Genomic DNA, 12,640 nt, shown 5'->3' on the forward strand with positions numbered 1-12,640 from the left:
TACATTTAGCTGAGGCTGGAATCATCCAACCCCTCTCCGTCCTATGAGCCTCGCAGGATGTTTGGTCTAAAGGTCACTGGAGACCCGGGGGCCACAGTGGGACTGGTGGCAGTTGACAAAGGTGTCTATGTCCTAAACAACAAGCACCGTCTCACCCAGAAAAAGGTAATTTCTTAATCTTATATTTAACAAAAATAGTTGATGGGGGGCACTCGAAGGGGGTCTCGTCTGGGGCGTCATTCAATGTAGAACCGCCACTACTCGTAAATGTGTGTAATGCTATAACTGAACTGTCATATGAGTTTACAGCCCGGTCTCATGGCAGTTCGTGTAAATGTCACATTATTTTTAATTTATTGATACGTGTTCACGAGGAAGTTTTTCTCATTTTTTACGTGGTGGCAGCACGAAAATGTGAAGTAATGTATTTCAATGGGAAGCATATTTCGTGGTCACAGCACGAAAATGGGAAGCAGTAGTATAAAGAGCCGAAAGTCCGTGTAGGGAGGCTGGTCGGGGGGGTGGATGGGTCAAACCACACAGGACTTTCACCCGGGCGAGCGGGGATCGCGTCCCGCGTGTGGCGTTTTGTTTCCCGTAGTCTTCCTAATCACAACCGTCCCGTTATTGTCGCGTGGTCGTCTTCTGGCGTGTGAGGCGCCCTTTCCCTGTAGTGTTTTTCCTAAACCCAACCGCCGCCATCCCGTTATTGTCGCGCGTCCCCAGCAGCCGTCTCCCAGCGTGTGAGGCGTCCTTTCGCCATAGGGTATTTCGTGCTGGCCACCACGTAAAAAATGAGAAAAACGTCCCCGTGAACACGTATCAATAAATTAAAAATAACGTGACATTTACACGAACTGCCGTGAGACTGGGTTGGAGTTTATAGATATGACTGTTTAACTTATGTAACTAGTGTAACCCTATGTCTTGTCTGGTTGTTTTTGTGTGTGTGAATGACGTTCGCCCTGCTCAGGTGTGGGATATTGTAGAGAAGTACGACACAGGCTGCACACCAGGTGGAGGGAAGGATGGAATGGGTGTGTTCTACGATGCTGGGCTGTTGTTTGAGTCAAACACAGCTTCGGGGACTCCCTACAGACAAGGTGACACTGATTTTTACCACTTTTTCTTCCCTTCAGCATTCATTTCAATGTCTAACTTTGGGTTAAGCCCCCTCGCGTATTTACAGACACACTGATATATCATTATGCGTCAGGGCCCTGCATTCATTCTCTCACCAGAGGTGTGCCTGTGCCACCCAATATAAAATAAATTATAAATTATTTTCTTCAAAAAACAACATCCACTGCCATGCAGAGTCTGCCTATCAATGTTGTGGGTCAGGTGATGGTAGAGTAAATATTACAGACCATATGAAAAATCCACAGTGCGAGTATATTGAACAACGACAAGGTGCTAGCTGTTTAAAATAAACTAAACTAAACTGTCATCACAAACATGTGTCGAGGCAGCTATAGTCGCCTCAGGGAGCGGGGCATCCACCTACTGGCTACAGACAACTGGCTACTGCTGGCGTGCTCGGAAATTATGTTGGCAAACCTGGCCGATCTGGGTTTTGTGGTCAACAAGTAAAAGAGTGAGTTAACACCAAGAAGGGACACAACTTTTCCATTTCTGACTCTAAATTCGCTCATAGAGTGGACACTTTGAGTTCCACTCTGGCACATTTGGTTGGGAAACAGGTCTGTATGGTCTGTGTCTCAGGCTGTTGGGACTGATGGTGTCAGCACTGTTGGTGGCAGGCTGTACATAAGAGATTTTTAGCATTGGATGGCTTTTCTCAGACTGAACCCTGTGCACCACAGACCCCGCAGGGTTACGGTGTTAGTAACAGATAAACATGTGAGCGATATCTCACTCTGTCTGTGCATCCTGCTTGTATACGATTCACTCCTGGTAACCTTCAGGTAACCCTAAAGCCCAATCCTGCTTTTGTACCAAAATGTGGCAAGAAAAAGAACCTGCAAGAAAAGGGGGACCAGTTGTTTGAGTCCCACGCTAAGTTCCACAGATGTAAACCCATCATTAAACAAACAAAGACTTTCTCAGCGGATAGTTGATGCTATCACACTGGCCTACTTCAGCTCAGGTCTTAAGGTTGGAACTAGGTTGTGGGCTCATTCCAGCAGAGGTTGCAAAACATAATACATATGGTTTTTAAAGGCATCCCTATCAATTATACAGTGCAAAACTCATGTCTAGTTACAACTTTGTTGGGTTCTCGTAAATATATTGTCTGTGTTGCGTTTCCAGAATTGAAATGCCCGGCCCCCAGCAGGAGGAAACGAGCTGCTACTATAATGGACGTCACAACCAGCTTAGGTAAGAACCACAGCTCTAAACTAGCCAATAACCACATATTCAGTCATCTTCTGTCACACAGTTCAGGCTCTCCACAATCTCTGTAGTTGGACATCTTGTGTCGTTGACTTTTACAATACTTATCTTTGCCATGCTATATATTAGTGGAAAGATAAAAGTGAGTTGAAACACTTTTTACTTCATACATCATCTACTTTATATGTCAATCTGTTCCTTCATACTGCTCTTTTCCACACTGAAGGGAGAGGGGGCCCTCATTTCTTGCAGGTTTCCCCCTCCCTTTTCCATTTTTTGTCCTAGGATAGAGTGTGTCACATGTTGTACTGATTGTGATTTTGTCCTATTTTATTAAAACTGACCTGACTAGAATATTAAATAAGAAATAGAAACATTTCTAACAGCTTTCCAGTTCAGAATTCTTCTTCCCCCCTGTATCTTCTTACCTCATTTTTAATGACTCTTTAGGTGATGAAGATGACAGTTACCTGGACAGCGATGAAATTGTTTCTCGCACCTACTTCCATGAAAGTTGGCTGTGGTCAGACATCATACTGCCTGCTTGTCCGCAGGGAAACCCTAACTGGTGAGTCAACTCAAATATAGACACAAAAAATACACTGATGACTTCATAATGACACCACTAGGATGTAGAGCTATTCTTTACCTCTCAAAGTGTTAAAACTTTTATTTGTTTCAGTGACACTACAACATTGACGAGACATGTTCCTTTGAGCCACTCAGTCACAACCTGGCAGTTCACTGGCATTAGTCTGTCAAGAACTCACGGTGAGGATTCAGTGACTAAAAGCTTCCTTGTGCTTAAGTTGGGTCTCTAACCTTAAACCGCTCCCATCCATTACAGTTCACCTCTCTCTCTCTCTCTCTCTCTCTCTCTCTCTCTCTCTCTCTCTCTCTCTGTTTCATTACTTGTTTTATCGTTTTTTTTTCATCTCAACTTAAGGAATCTGTGTTGGCGAGCCGTTAGAGGTCATTGTCCGGAAGGAATTCTTCATTGATCTCAGGCTGCCGTACTCTGCTGTCCGTCACGAGCAGCTGGAAATTAAGGCAATCCTCCACAACTACAGCCCCGATCCTCTCACCGTAAGTCTGTGTTACTCTGCTCTGCTGTTTCAGGTCCAGACCATCCTCACTTAGAGAACTGACGACCGTTAAGGCGATTGTGCAAGCAGCTTAAAGGCGAACTCCGGGCAATTTTTACGTTAATCTTGATCGCTATAAGTATGTGACTACTATCGATAGCAAAAAAAACGAGCCGAATCAGTGCTAGCATCATGGAGCTGCTGCAGCTAATGCTGAGAGCTCCCATTAGCTAAAACGGCAGTTTTGGGGGCATATCATAAAGAGTGCCTTTGTGCCTCTTAACAGACACAAAATGCAATTAAAATGTCATTGAATACATTTTGCTGCGTTTGATGATGATGTGTTTTCAACTCAGACATTGTTTAAATTCACCTACCCTGTTAGCTGCTAGCTGTTAGCTGCTAGCTGCCGTCTGGGATGAGTGAGTGTGTTCAGCCAGGCTTCAGTAATAATCATCAAGCAGCAGTTCCCTGTGTATTTGTAGCATATATATCCATTTTGTGTGCGATCCATCTGCCGTTGGTGAATAGTAGTCTCTGCAGTGGTGAACTGTGTGTTAGTAGCCTTAGCCAGGCTAGCAGGGCCGACCGGCATCCTTCTACTTCCTCCCCACCTTCCTCACCTGCCACGGCCGACAACAATCCACGGGCGCCTGCTGGTCTGGTGGATGTCCTCCAGAGGACAGTTCATGCTTTTGCGGCGAAGTTTTTGTGGCAAAAAAAGTCTATTTCACCCTCAAAAATAGGTAATTGAGCACTGTAGTGGTTATGATCATATCAGTGACTATGTACCTACATGGAAACGGGACAAATGATGCCTGTTTCTTGTAAAGTAACAGCGTTACAGAAGGCTGGCTGTAGTCTTGCGCTGAAGTCCCGCGGGAATTCAGTTGTAGCAGGAAAAGGTAAACAGCAGTGTGCAGATCGGAGCGTAGTGTGTGTATATATATATATATATATATATATATGTATATATAATTTTGGAAGTCTTTGGCAATCGACCTATTCTGTCAGATAAGTATGAGCATGTGTTCCAGAAGACGTGCTCCACAGTGCTGCGGAGATTTTTCATTCATTCATTTTTCGCAGGAGTTTGCAAAGAAAAGGGCAAAGACAACACTACATATTGGACTGACATACAGTCTCTTTCTCCATCTTTGCCCCTTTTTTAAGGTGCGTGTGGATCTGACTGAGGAGGAGCATGTGTGCAGTTCAGCTTTTAAACATGGGAAGTATCGCCAGGAAGTCAAAATGGGGGCCCAAACTACACAAGCTGTACCCTTCATCATTATTCCTATGAAAGAAGGAATATATAACATTGAGGTCAAAGCATCTGTTAAAGGTTCTTCGCTCAATGATGGAATCAGGAAGAAGTTGCTGGTGGTGGTAAGAAAAAACAGACTCCATCTAGGGGGCTTTAAAGCTTATTTATATCATATAAGAACTGTTCTCTTTAATGTTCAAGCTGAGAAAAAAAAAGTTTAAACTTAACGTATACATTTACAGCGTTATGGTTTGAATGTACAGTATATGGATTTTGTAGGCAGCCACTTGCTTGATTTGTCTGGGCTATCCAAAATCATTGTCATTATCTATTTAATGATATGACAATGCTATGGATAGGTTTAGGTAGAAAAACGACTTGGTTAAGTTTAGGGAAAGAATCATGTTTTGGGTACTGCTTGTTGAGCTTTGTTGTTGTGGTTACAGTAAAAAACGTGTTATAGGTTAGTGAATTATAGTTGTCGTATGTTTAAAAAAAAACATTGACTGCCGGTTGGATACAGTAAACCTGTAAACTCCTGTGTTAAAGTCAGTTAAAGGAATCAGTCATCAGACGGACAAAATCATCCAAAATAGTTTTAATTTCTCATGTTTGTCCTCGCTGTTGTTTTTCCAGCCTAAAGGCGTACTGGTTAAATCTCCTCAGATTATAATCCTAGACCCCACTACTAAAGGTGTAGGTGAGTTTACCCATTAATTAGCCACAATATATAGTAATTTAGTAATATGTTTTACCATTTTCTACCTAATACCCTGACTTGCCCACTGTTTCTCCCTTTAGGTGGTAAACAAGAAGTAACTCTCAACAGTGGAATTCCTGTAAAAGATTTGGTCCGAAACACACCTACTAGCACACAGATCTCTGTGACAGGTCAGATATTATGTTATATTTCAGCATGTTATGTCATACAGTGGCTGTACAATGAACTCTGCATAGGTGTTAAAGGACCAATATGTAATATATGTACTGTAATAAATCCAAACATTTAAAAAAGCGTCATTAGCTATTAAGGAAACATGCTAAGTTGAAATACTATCTTTTCTGACAACAATGCTAATGCCAGTATTTTCTCTCTTTGAAATTTCCGTTCCGTGACAAAATTTCTGTTTGTGTTTTGGCCTGTGTGTTGTTATCAACTGCCCAGTTTGACAGCCAGGCCAGGTTGCCAGATACCTGTAAAAACGTAAACCCAGCGCGCTACAGCTGTAACGTTAGTACAGCCATGAAAGCAGCAAACAAACAAACAGGATCAACGGAGATAGATTTTACCCAACCTAAAAAACCCGGCATGTTTCTAACAGTTGTGTGACCAGAGGCAAACCCCGGGTAAATATTGGAGATGTATTTGAAAGATGGAGACAGCTTAGAGCCCAAAAGGACGCCAAGTTGGCTAATTTCCTCCTGAACAGGTAAGCATAGTGTCATGAACGGTAATAATTAAGAAAGAACCCGTTAGTCCCACATGAGTTTAACCTTCTTTATTGGCGGGCGTACATGTTTTTAGTCATTCACTAGGCGAACACAGATGACGTCACGACTGTGACTACGGTGGCCTGCAGTCACTTATCATTACATTTCCCCCTTTAAGTGAGTAAACAAAAATTCTTAACCTGAGATACACATCTCATCACATGAACATTGATATCATGAATTTAGCAGTTAACCTTTCCTTTAACTCTAGGACTCTGGGGTAGACTGCCCTTAGTCCACAGCAACGTAGACATTATTCTGCCCTCGATAGTTGCTGTTCCTATGTGGATATGTTGAACAGTCCTTGAGTGGTTGCTGTGTAACCTCAGTGTCACCACATTGAGTGTGGACTCAGATATTTAAACAAATTTCTGCATTCCGATCATTCATCACATATTGTCTAAATAAGTACTAATAACGTGTGATATACATTTAACATAGAACACAATGTCATATTGGTTTAACAGTCTCATACTCATTATTTCTTTTCTTCGTCACACAAACTCTATAGAACAGAGGAAAAGAAGTGTGAAGTGAAACTACACTATGTGTCTAGGCGTCTCTATACCTATGTGGAACTCTAACCTCCCGCCCCCTGGATGTTACCATCACAGCTCTGTGTGGAGTCAAAGGCTGTGGAGCACACCCCGCAGCTGGGTTTGTTTGACTCTGATCAGAGGCATTGTCTCTGTGCCCGGGACTACCCACAGGTAGGGTACCGCCGGGCAGATGCACTGGAGGTCCCGCAGACTGCAGCTGCTGCTGATCTGTTGGATTAGCTGCCTCTGGGACAGCCAGCAGATGTCTCCTGTTGCATCGCAGCATTGCTCCGTTGATATGATATCAAGATATGGATCAGGCTGCTTCAAAACATGCTTAGCAGTCTCAATGGCCCCCTCCACAGCACCATTCACTTGGGGGTAATGAGGGCTAGTGGTTGTGTGCACAAACCCATACTTCTGACTGAAGTCTTGAAACTCTGCAGACGTAAACTGTGTGGCATTGTTACTCACCAGCTCCAGTGGTATTCCCCATCTCACAAACATGCCTTTAAGACTGTTAATAACTTGACGGCTAGATGTCGTAGACAGGTGAGCTATTTAAATATCCCAAGAGTAGTAGTCAGTCACAATGAGATAATTCTTTCTCTCTACCTCACACAAATCTGCAGCAATGCTGCTTCTGAGAGTTGTGCCCTTGTGGAGTAATATCCGTGCAGAGATGGGAACAGTGCTGCTCTCAGTGGCCATCCTTTCCTGAAGAAATCCATGACTGTTTGCAGCTCTCCGTCATGCTGTGTGCCTTCAAGGATTTCACAGTTTTTGTGATGACACCGGTGCATTAGCTACTACTGACTCCACATATGCTTGTACCTCGTGGTCTGTTCTCTTTTCACCCATCTCAGTCAACGGGCTTCTGGAGAGGGCATCAACGACAACCAGTTTCCCAGGAACATGCTTGGCAATTACATGGAACCTTAAAAGGCGCATGAGGAGTCTTTGGCACCTTGGAGGGGCTTTCTCCAAGTCATGTGTCTTTATAAGGGGCACCAGTGGTTTGTGGTCTGTTTGTAGACAGAAACTGTCCATGCCCTGCACATAACGTGCAAAACGTTCACATGCCCACACACCTGCCAAACACTCTTATTCTATTTGAGAGTATCTCTTCTCAGAGTCAGCCAGCGTGTGAGAGCAGAATGCCACTGGCTTTAACTCACCCTCATGTTGCTGTAATAATGCAGTTAAGCCATAGCTACTTGCATCTGCGCTTATCACAGTTTTCCAGTTGGCATCATAATATGCCACTCTTTTATTGTCCTGAGAACAGCATCTAGGCGGATGTCATGTTCCTCCCTGGTTTCTCCGAAAATCAGTATGTCGTCCATCACTACAACAACTCCCTCGGGACCCTTTAGCGGTGTAGCCATCTGCCTTTGGAAGATTTCTGGAGCTTTCTGAACGTTATTCCAAATGGCAGCCGCCGAAAACAGAATCTTCCTATAGGGGTTATGAAGGTTGTCAATTTCTGGCTGCTTGTATCCAGGGGAATCTGCAAGAATCCACATGAAGCGTACAGAGTAGAAAACACCTTAGCTCTGGCCAGCTTCGGAGCAATATCTTTCAAAGTTGGCAGGATGAATCTGTCTCGCTTAACTGCCTTGTTCAATTGTTTGAGATCCACGTACACCTGAACCTGGTCTTTGTTCCTCTTTTCCACAGGAACCATCGGGGCACACCAATCTGTGGGCTCCGTGACATCCTCTATTATGCCCCGGGCCAGCATGCGCTGCAGTTCACCTTCAACTTTTGAAAGAAGGGGAAAGGGGATATGGCGTGGTGTTGACAGAGTATAGCGTCGGCTTTCAGTTCAATTTTGACAGGGTCACATTTTAGCAGACCTATGTCCCAAAACACATCGCTAAGCATGACTGTGTCGATGCCATCGACTCTCATTACCAGTCCCATCCTCTTGGCAACACACCATCCCAGCAGGTTGTGAGAATATGGCCCCTTTTGACAGTTACCCAGTAGTGGTATTTCTGCACTTTGTACTGACTCATGGCCTTTCACTTTGCCACCTGGACTGGTGATGTTTGGTTTTTCCCTTTTTCCCATTGTGACCAGCTCTGTGGCAGTCTGTGAAATGCAGTCTCTGACCTTACACTGATGTCTGCACCTGTGTCAATCTTAAATTCCACAGTGCTTGTGGATTTACAGGTAAATCCACAAGCCACTCATTTTCTGAATCTGGTTACTCAATTATGGCTGGTGTAGCTTTAGTCACTGCTCCAAGGAAAAACATGTCCCCTCTGTCTGCCTCTTTTAGCATTTTAGTTTGAGAAGCTGCTTTAAAATGTCCCATCTTGGGGTGCCCGGGTAGCTCAGTTGGTAGAGGGGGTTCCCATATATGGAGGTTTACTCCTCGATGCAGCGGGCCCGGGTTCGACTCCGATCTGCGGCCCATTGCTGCATTTCATTCCCCCCTCTCTCTTCCCTTTCATGTCTTCAGCTGTGCTGTCAAATAAAGGCCTAAAAATGCCCAAAAAAATTATCTTTTAAAAAAAATAAAAGAGTTGTAGATTGCCTCCGCCTCTCTACCCATGGCATAGAGGAGCGCGTTGACCTGCGCTTCCCTACTGTCTCTGTCAAACTTCGACGCCACCCAAAAGCGATCGAAGCGACGGCGCCACATTGGCCAGTCCGCCAGGTAGGTGAAGTCAAACGGTTCTGGTGGTCCGAGCTTGCCATTACAGCTTTATAGGCGTCTAGTCAGCCACTTCTGACACTATGTCATGAACGGTAATAATTAAGAAAGAACCTGTTAGCCCAACATGAGTTTAACCTGCTTCTATATTTGTGAGTGTATACGTTTTTAGTCATTCACTAGGCGAACACAGATGACGTCACAACTGCGACTATGGTGGCCTGCAGTCGCTTATCACTACAATTAGCTTCAGGCTAACATCTGCCAAAACTTCAACTACATGGCGCTTCAATACCTCACTGTTAGAAGATCCCAACTTTACAACCCTTATAAGGCGAGAGTGGAGATGAAAGATTCCAGACAACTCACCTTCACTGCTGTGGGAAACTGGGAAGGCCGTAATCAGAGGAAAAATCATATCATACTCTTCATTTAGGAAAAAACAGCAACAATTGGAAAATACGTTAGAACAAAAAATCAAACACTTAACGAATGAAATATCCAACCATCCCAGAGAACCAAAACAAAAGGTTAAAAGAATTTAGAATACAACTTGACAATATTATACAGAAAAAAACACAATTTCAAATTCAGCAAATGAAATATAATGGTTTTCAATACAGTAATGAAGTAAACAGTAAATATTTAGCAAATCTACTCCAACACAAGAAAAAGAAATCAATCATCCCAGCCATCTTGGAATCCCCAGGAAACATTCATCAAAACCCACAGGATATAAACAACATATTTCAGAATTTCTACAGCCACCTCTATTCCTCCACTCACCAACCTACACAATCAGAAATCAATACCTTCTGAAACATTCTGACATTACCAAAATTAACTACAGAACAAACCAACATTCAAGATGAACCCCTTACCTCAATGAATTTACCAAAGCCCTCAATAAAATTCAAAAAAACAAATCTCCCGGACCAGATGGATTACCAGCCATTTCTACAAACAATATTGGGACATATTTTCACCACTATTCAACAGAGTAATTATTGAAATAAAAACCTCCTCCACCATACCCACACACATGAATACAGCAGCCATGACATTACTCAAACACAACAAAGACCCATCTCACCCCTCTAGCTACCGACCTCTCTCACTATTGAATACTGACTTGAAAATTATTACCAAAGCACTAGCAACCAGAATAGAAACAGTCACTTCCACACTCATTCATCCAGATCAGGCAGACTTCATAAAAAATAGACACGCCACAGATAATGTATGCAGACTTTTCAACCTATTCAATATATCGCAAGAAACACAAAAGAGAACCATTATTTCACTCGATGCAGAAATAGCTTTCGATAAGGTAAACTGGTCATTTTTATTCAATACACTTCACAGGTTTGGGTTTGGAGAGTCGTTCATCCACTGGATTAAAACACTGTACACATCACCCAGGGCCACCCTTACCACTGATGGAATCACTTCACAGAGCTTCATACTGCATCAGGGCACCAGACAGGGATGCCCTCTCTCGCCTTCCCTCTTTGCTATTTTCATTGAACCTCTCACAGCAGAAATACGCCAAAAACAGCATAATCAAAGGAATTCAGGTAGCCAACGTACAACACAAAATCAGTTTATATGCAGATGATCTTTTACTTTATTTACAGAACCCACAGGTATCACTTAAAGAAACTTTCATATCATCAACAGATTCTCCCATGTCTCGCATTACACTATCAACTGGAATAAATACATTTTACTACCCCTCTCAGATGACGCATGGGATTTTGGAGCTCAGGACACTTCCCTCCACCTTCACACAGGCAACATCAAGTACCTAGGGATTCAGATTTCCTCTAAGCTGTCGGAGCTTTTCACCCTCAACTATACTCCCCTCCTCAGGAAAATCAAAGACGAATATAAACGCTGGTCTAAACTCACACTCATCGGAAGAATATTTGCAGTCAAAATGATAACCTACCCCAGATTAACTACCTTTTTTCTATGATCCCATCACTCCTACAGACAAATGGTTTAATACTCAATGCATTAACAACAAAATGTTATTGGAAAAACAAAAAACTCACTCAGAATATCACTCTGAACACTACAAAATAAAAATTTACATGGTGGGCTTGAGGCACCAAACTTCCATCACTACTTCCTTGCAAATCAATTACAGTACATGGTTAGATGGATCAATATACATAAGCACAATTACCCGTGACTGGAACTGGGACAAAACCAATGTATAAACATCCCAATTGAAGATCTCCACTTCCTCTCACAACCAATCAAGAAATCCAACTTCTGCCAACGCATTACCATCTATTCAACTCTGACAGCCTGGTGGAAAACCATCCAAATCACAAAATCATCACTAGAATCAAACAAGTTCACCCCACTCTGGCACAATCCAGTGTTCATGTTACAGAACAAAGCTTTTTACTTCTCCACATGGGCAAAAAAGGAATCACACACCTTCACCACCTGTTTGAGAACAACCACTTCATGTCATTTAACACACTCACACAGAAATATGGGGTTGGGAGAGAACAATTCCTTCAATATTAACAACTTACTATTAAAGATAAAATCAGACTCACCAACAACACATTACAACCCTCTCAGCTTACAGAAGAATTTATGAAAATTAATAACTTCAAAAAACTAACATCCCGGCTATATACAATGATTTCCAACCTAAATACAACAATAACACTCCCAACAACCAAGTGGGAAACTGATCTGGCCTTCTCTCCCATCCCTGATTACTGGGAACACATCTGTAAGAATACCTTTTCCATGACTGCTAACACAACCCTGCAGCTTATACAATACAAAGTCATTCACAGAACTCACATCACCCAAAGGAAAATGTTCAAAATGGGCCTAGCAAAAACAGGTATCTGTTCACAATGCACCTTAGGTAGCACAGACGACTATCTGCACGCCATGTGGCTCTGTCAACCAGTTCACTCTTTCTGGATCACAGTCACTGAGACACTGTCCACCACCCTGAGCTACAGAATCCCATCATCTCCAGCACTCTGTCTCCTTGGTGACATCTCCGAAATCCACATCCCGCAAAAATTCAGGAAACCGTTGTTCATTTCTCTAGCTGTCGCGAAAAAAGTAGTCCTCCAAAACTGTAAATCAAAGAAATCTTGCCACATCAATCACTGGACAAATGTAATCTCAGAATACATTTCAATGGAAAAACACAATGCACACAGAGGGAAGCAAATGTCAGCCTCTGAAGACACCT

General features: G+C 42.9%; 2 protein-coding genes across 2 annotated transcripts in view; both read left to right on the plus strand.

The window, feature by feature from the left end:
• Positions 1-12,640, plus strand: part of LOC116065088 (NACHT, LRR and PYD domains-containing protein 3-like) — a 321,141-nt gene that overhangs the window by 250,491 nt on the left and 58,010 nt on the right. The gene's annotated exons all lie outside the window — the stretch shown is intronic.
• LOC116059158 (complement C3-like) overlaps positions 1-12,640 on the plus strand; it is a 38,098-nt gene that overhangs the window by 12,938 nt on the left and 12,520 nt on the right. Inside the window, exons 15-23 of the mRNA XM_036007043.1 lie at positions 10-165; positions 974-1,103; positions 2,275-2,343; positions 2,809-2,926; positions 3,041-3,129; positions 3,305-3,444; positions 4,617-4,829; positions 5,344-5,407; positions 5,509-5,598. Coding sequence (XP_035862936.1) covers positions 10-165; positions 974-1,103; positions 2,275-2,343; positions 2,809-2,926; positions 3,041-3,129; positions 3,305-3,444; positions 4,617-4,829; positions 5,344-5,407; positions 5,509-5,598 — 1,069 coding nt within the window. The remainder of the gene's footprint in view (positions 1-9; positions 166-973; positions 1,104-2,274; positions 2,344-2,808; positions 2,927-3,040; positions 3,130-3,304; positions 3,445-4,616; positions 4,830-5,343; positions 5,408-5,508; positions 5,599-12,640) is intronic.

The sequence above is a fragment of the Sander lucioperca genome, chromosome 11 (assembly GCF_008315115.2).
Source record: "Sander lucioperca isolate FBNREF2018 chromosome 11, SLUC_FBN_1.2, whole genome shotgun sequence".
NCBI lineage: Eukaryota > Metazoa > Chordata > Actinopteri > Perciformes > Percidae > Sander > Sander lucioperca.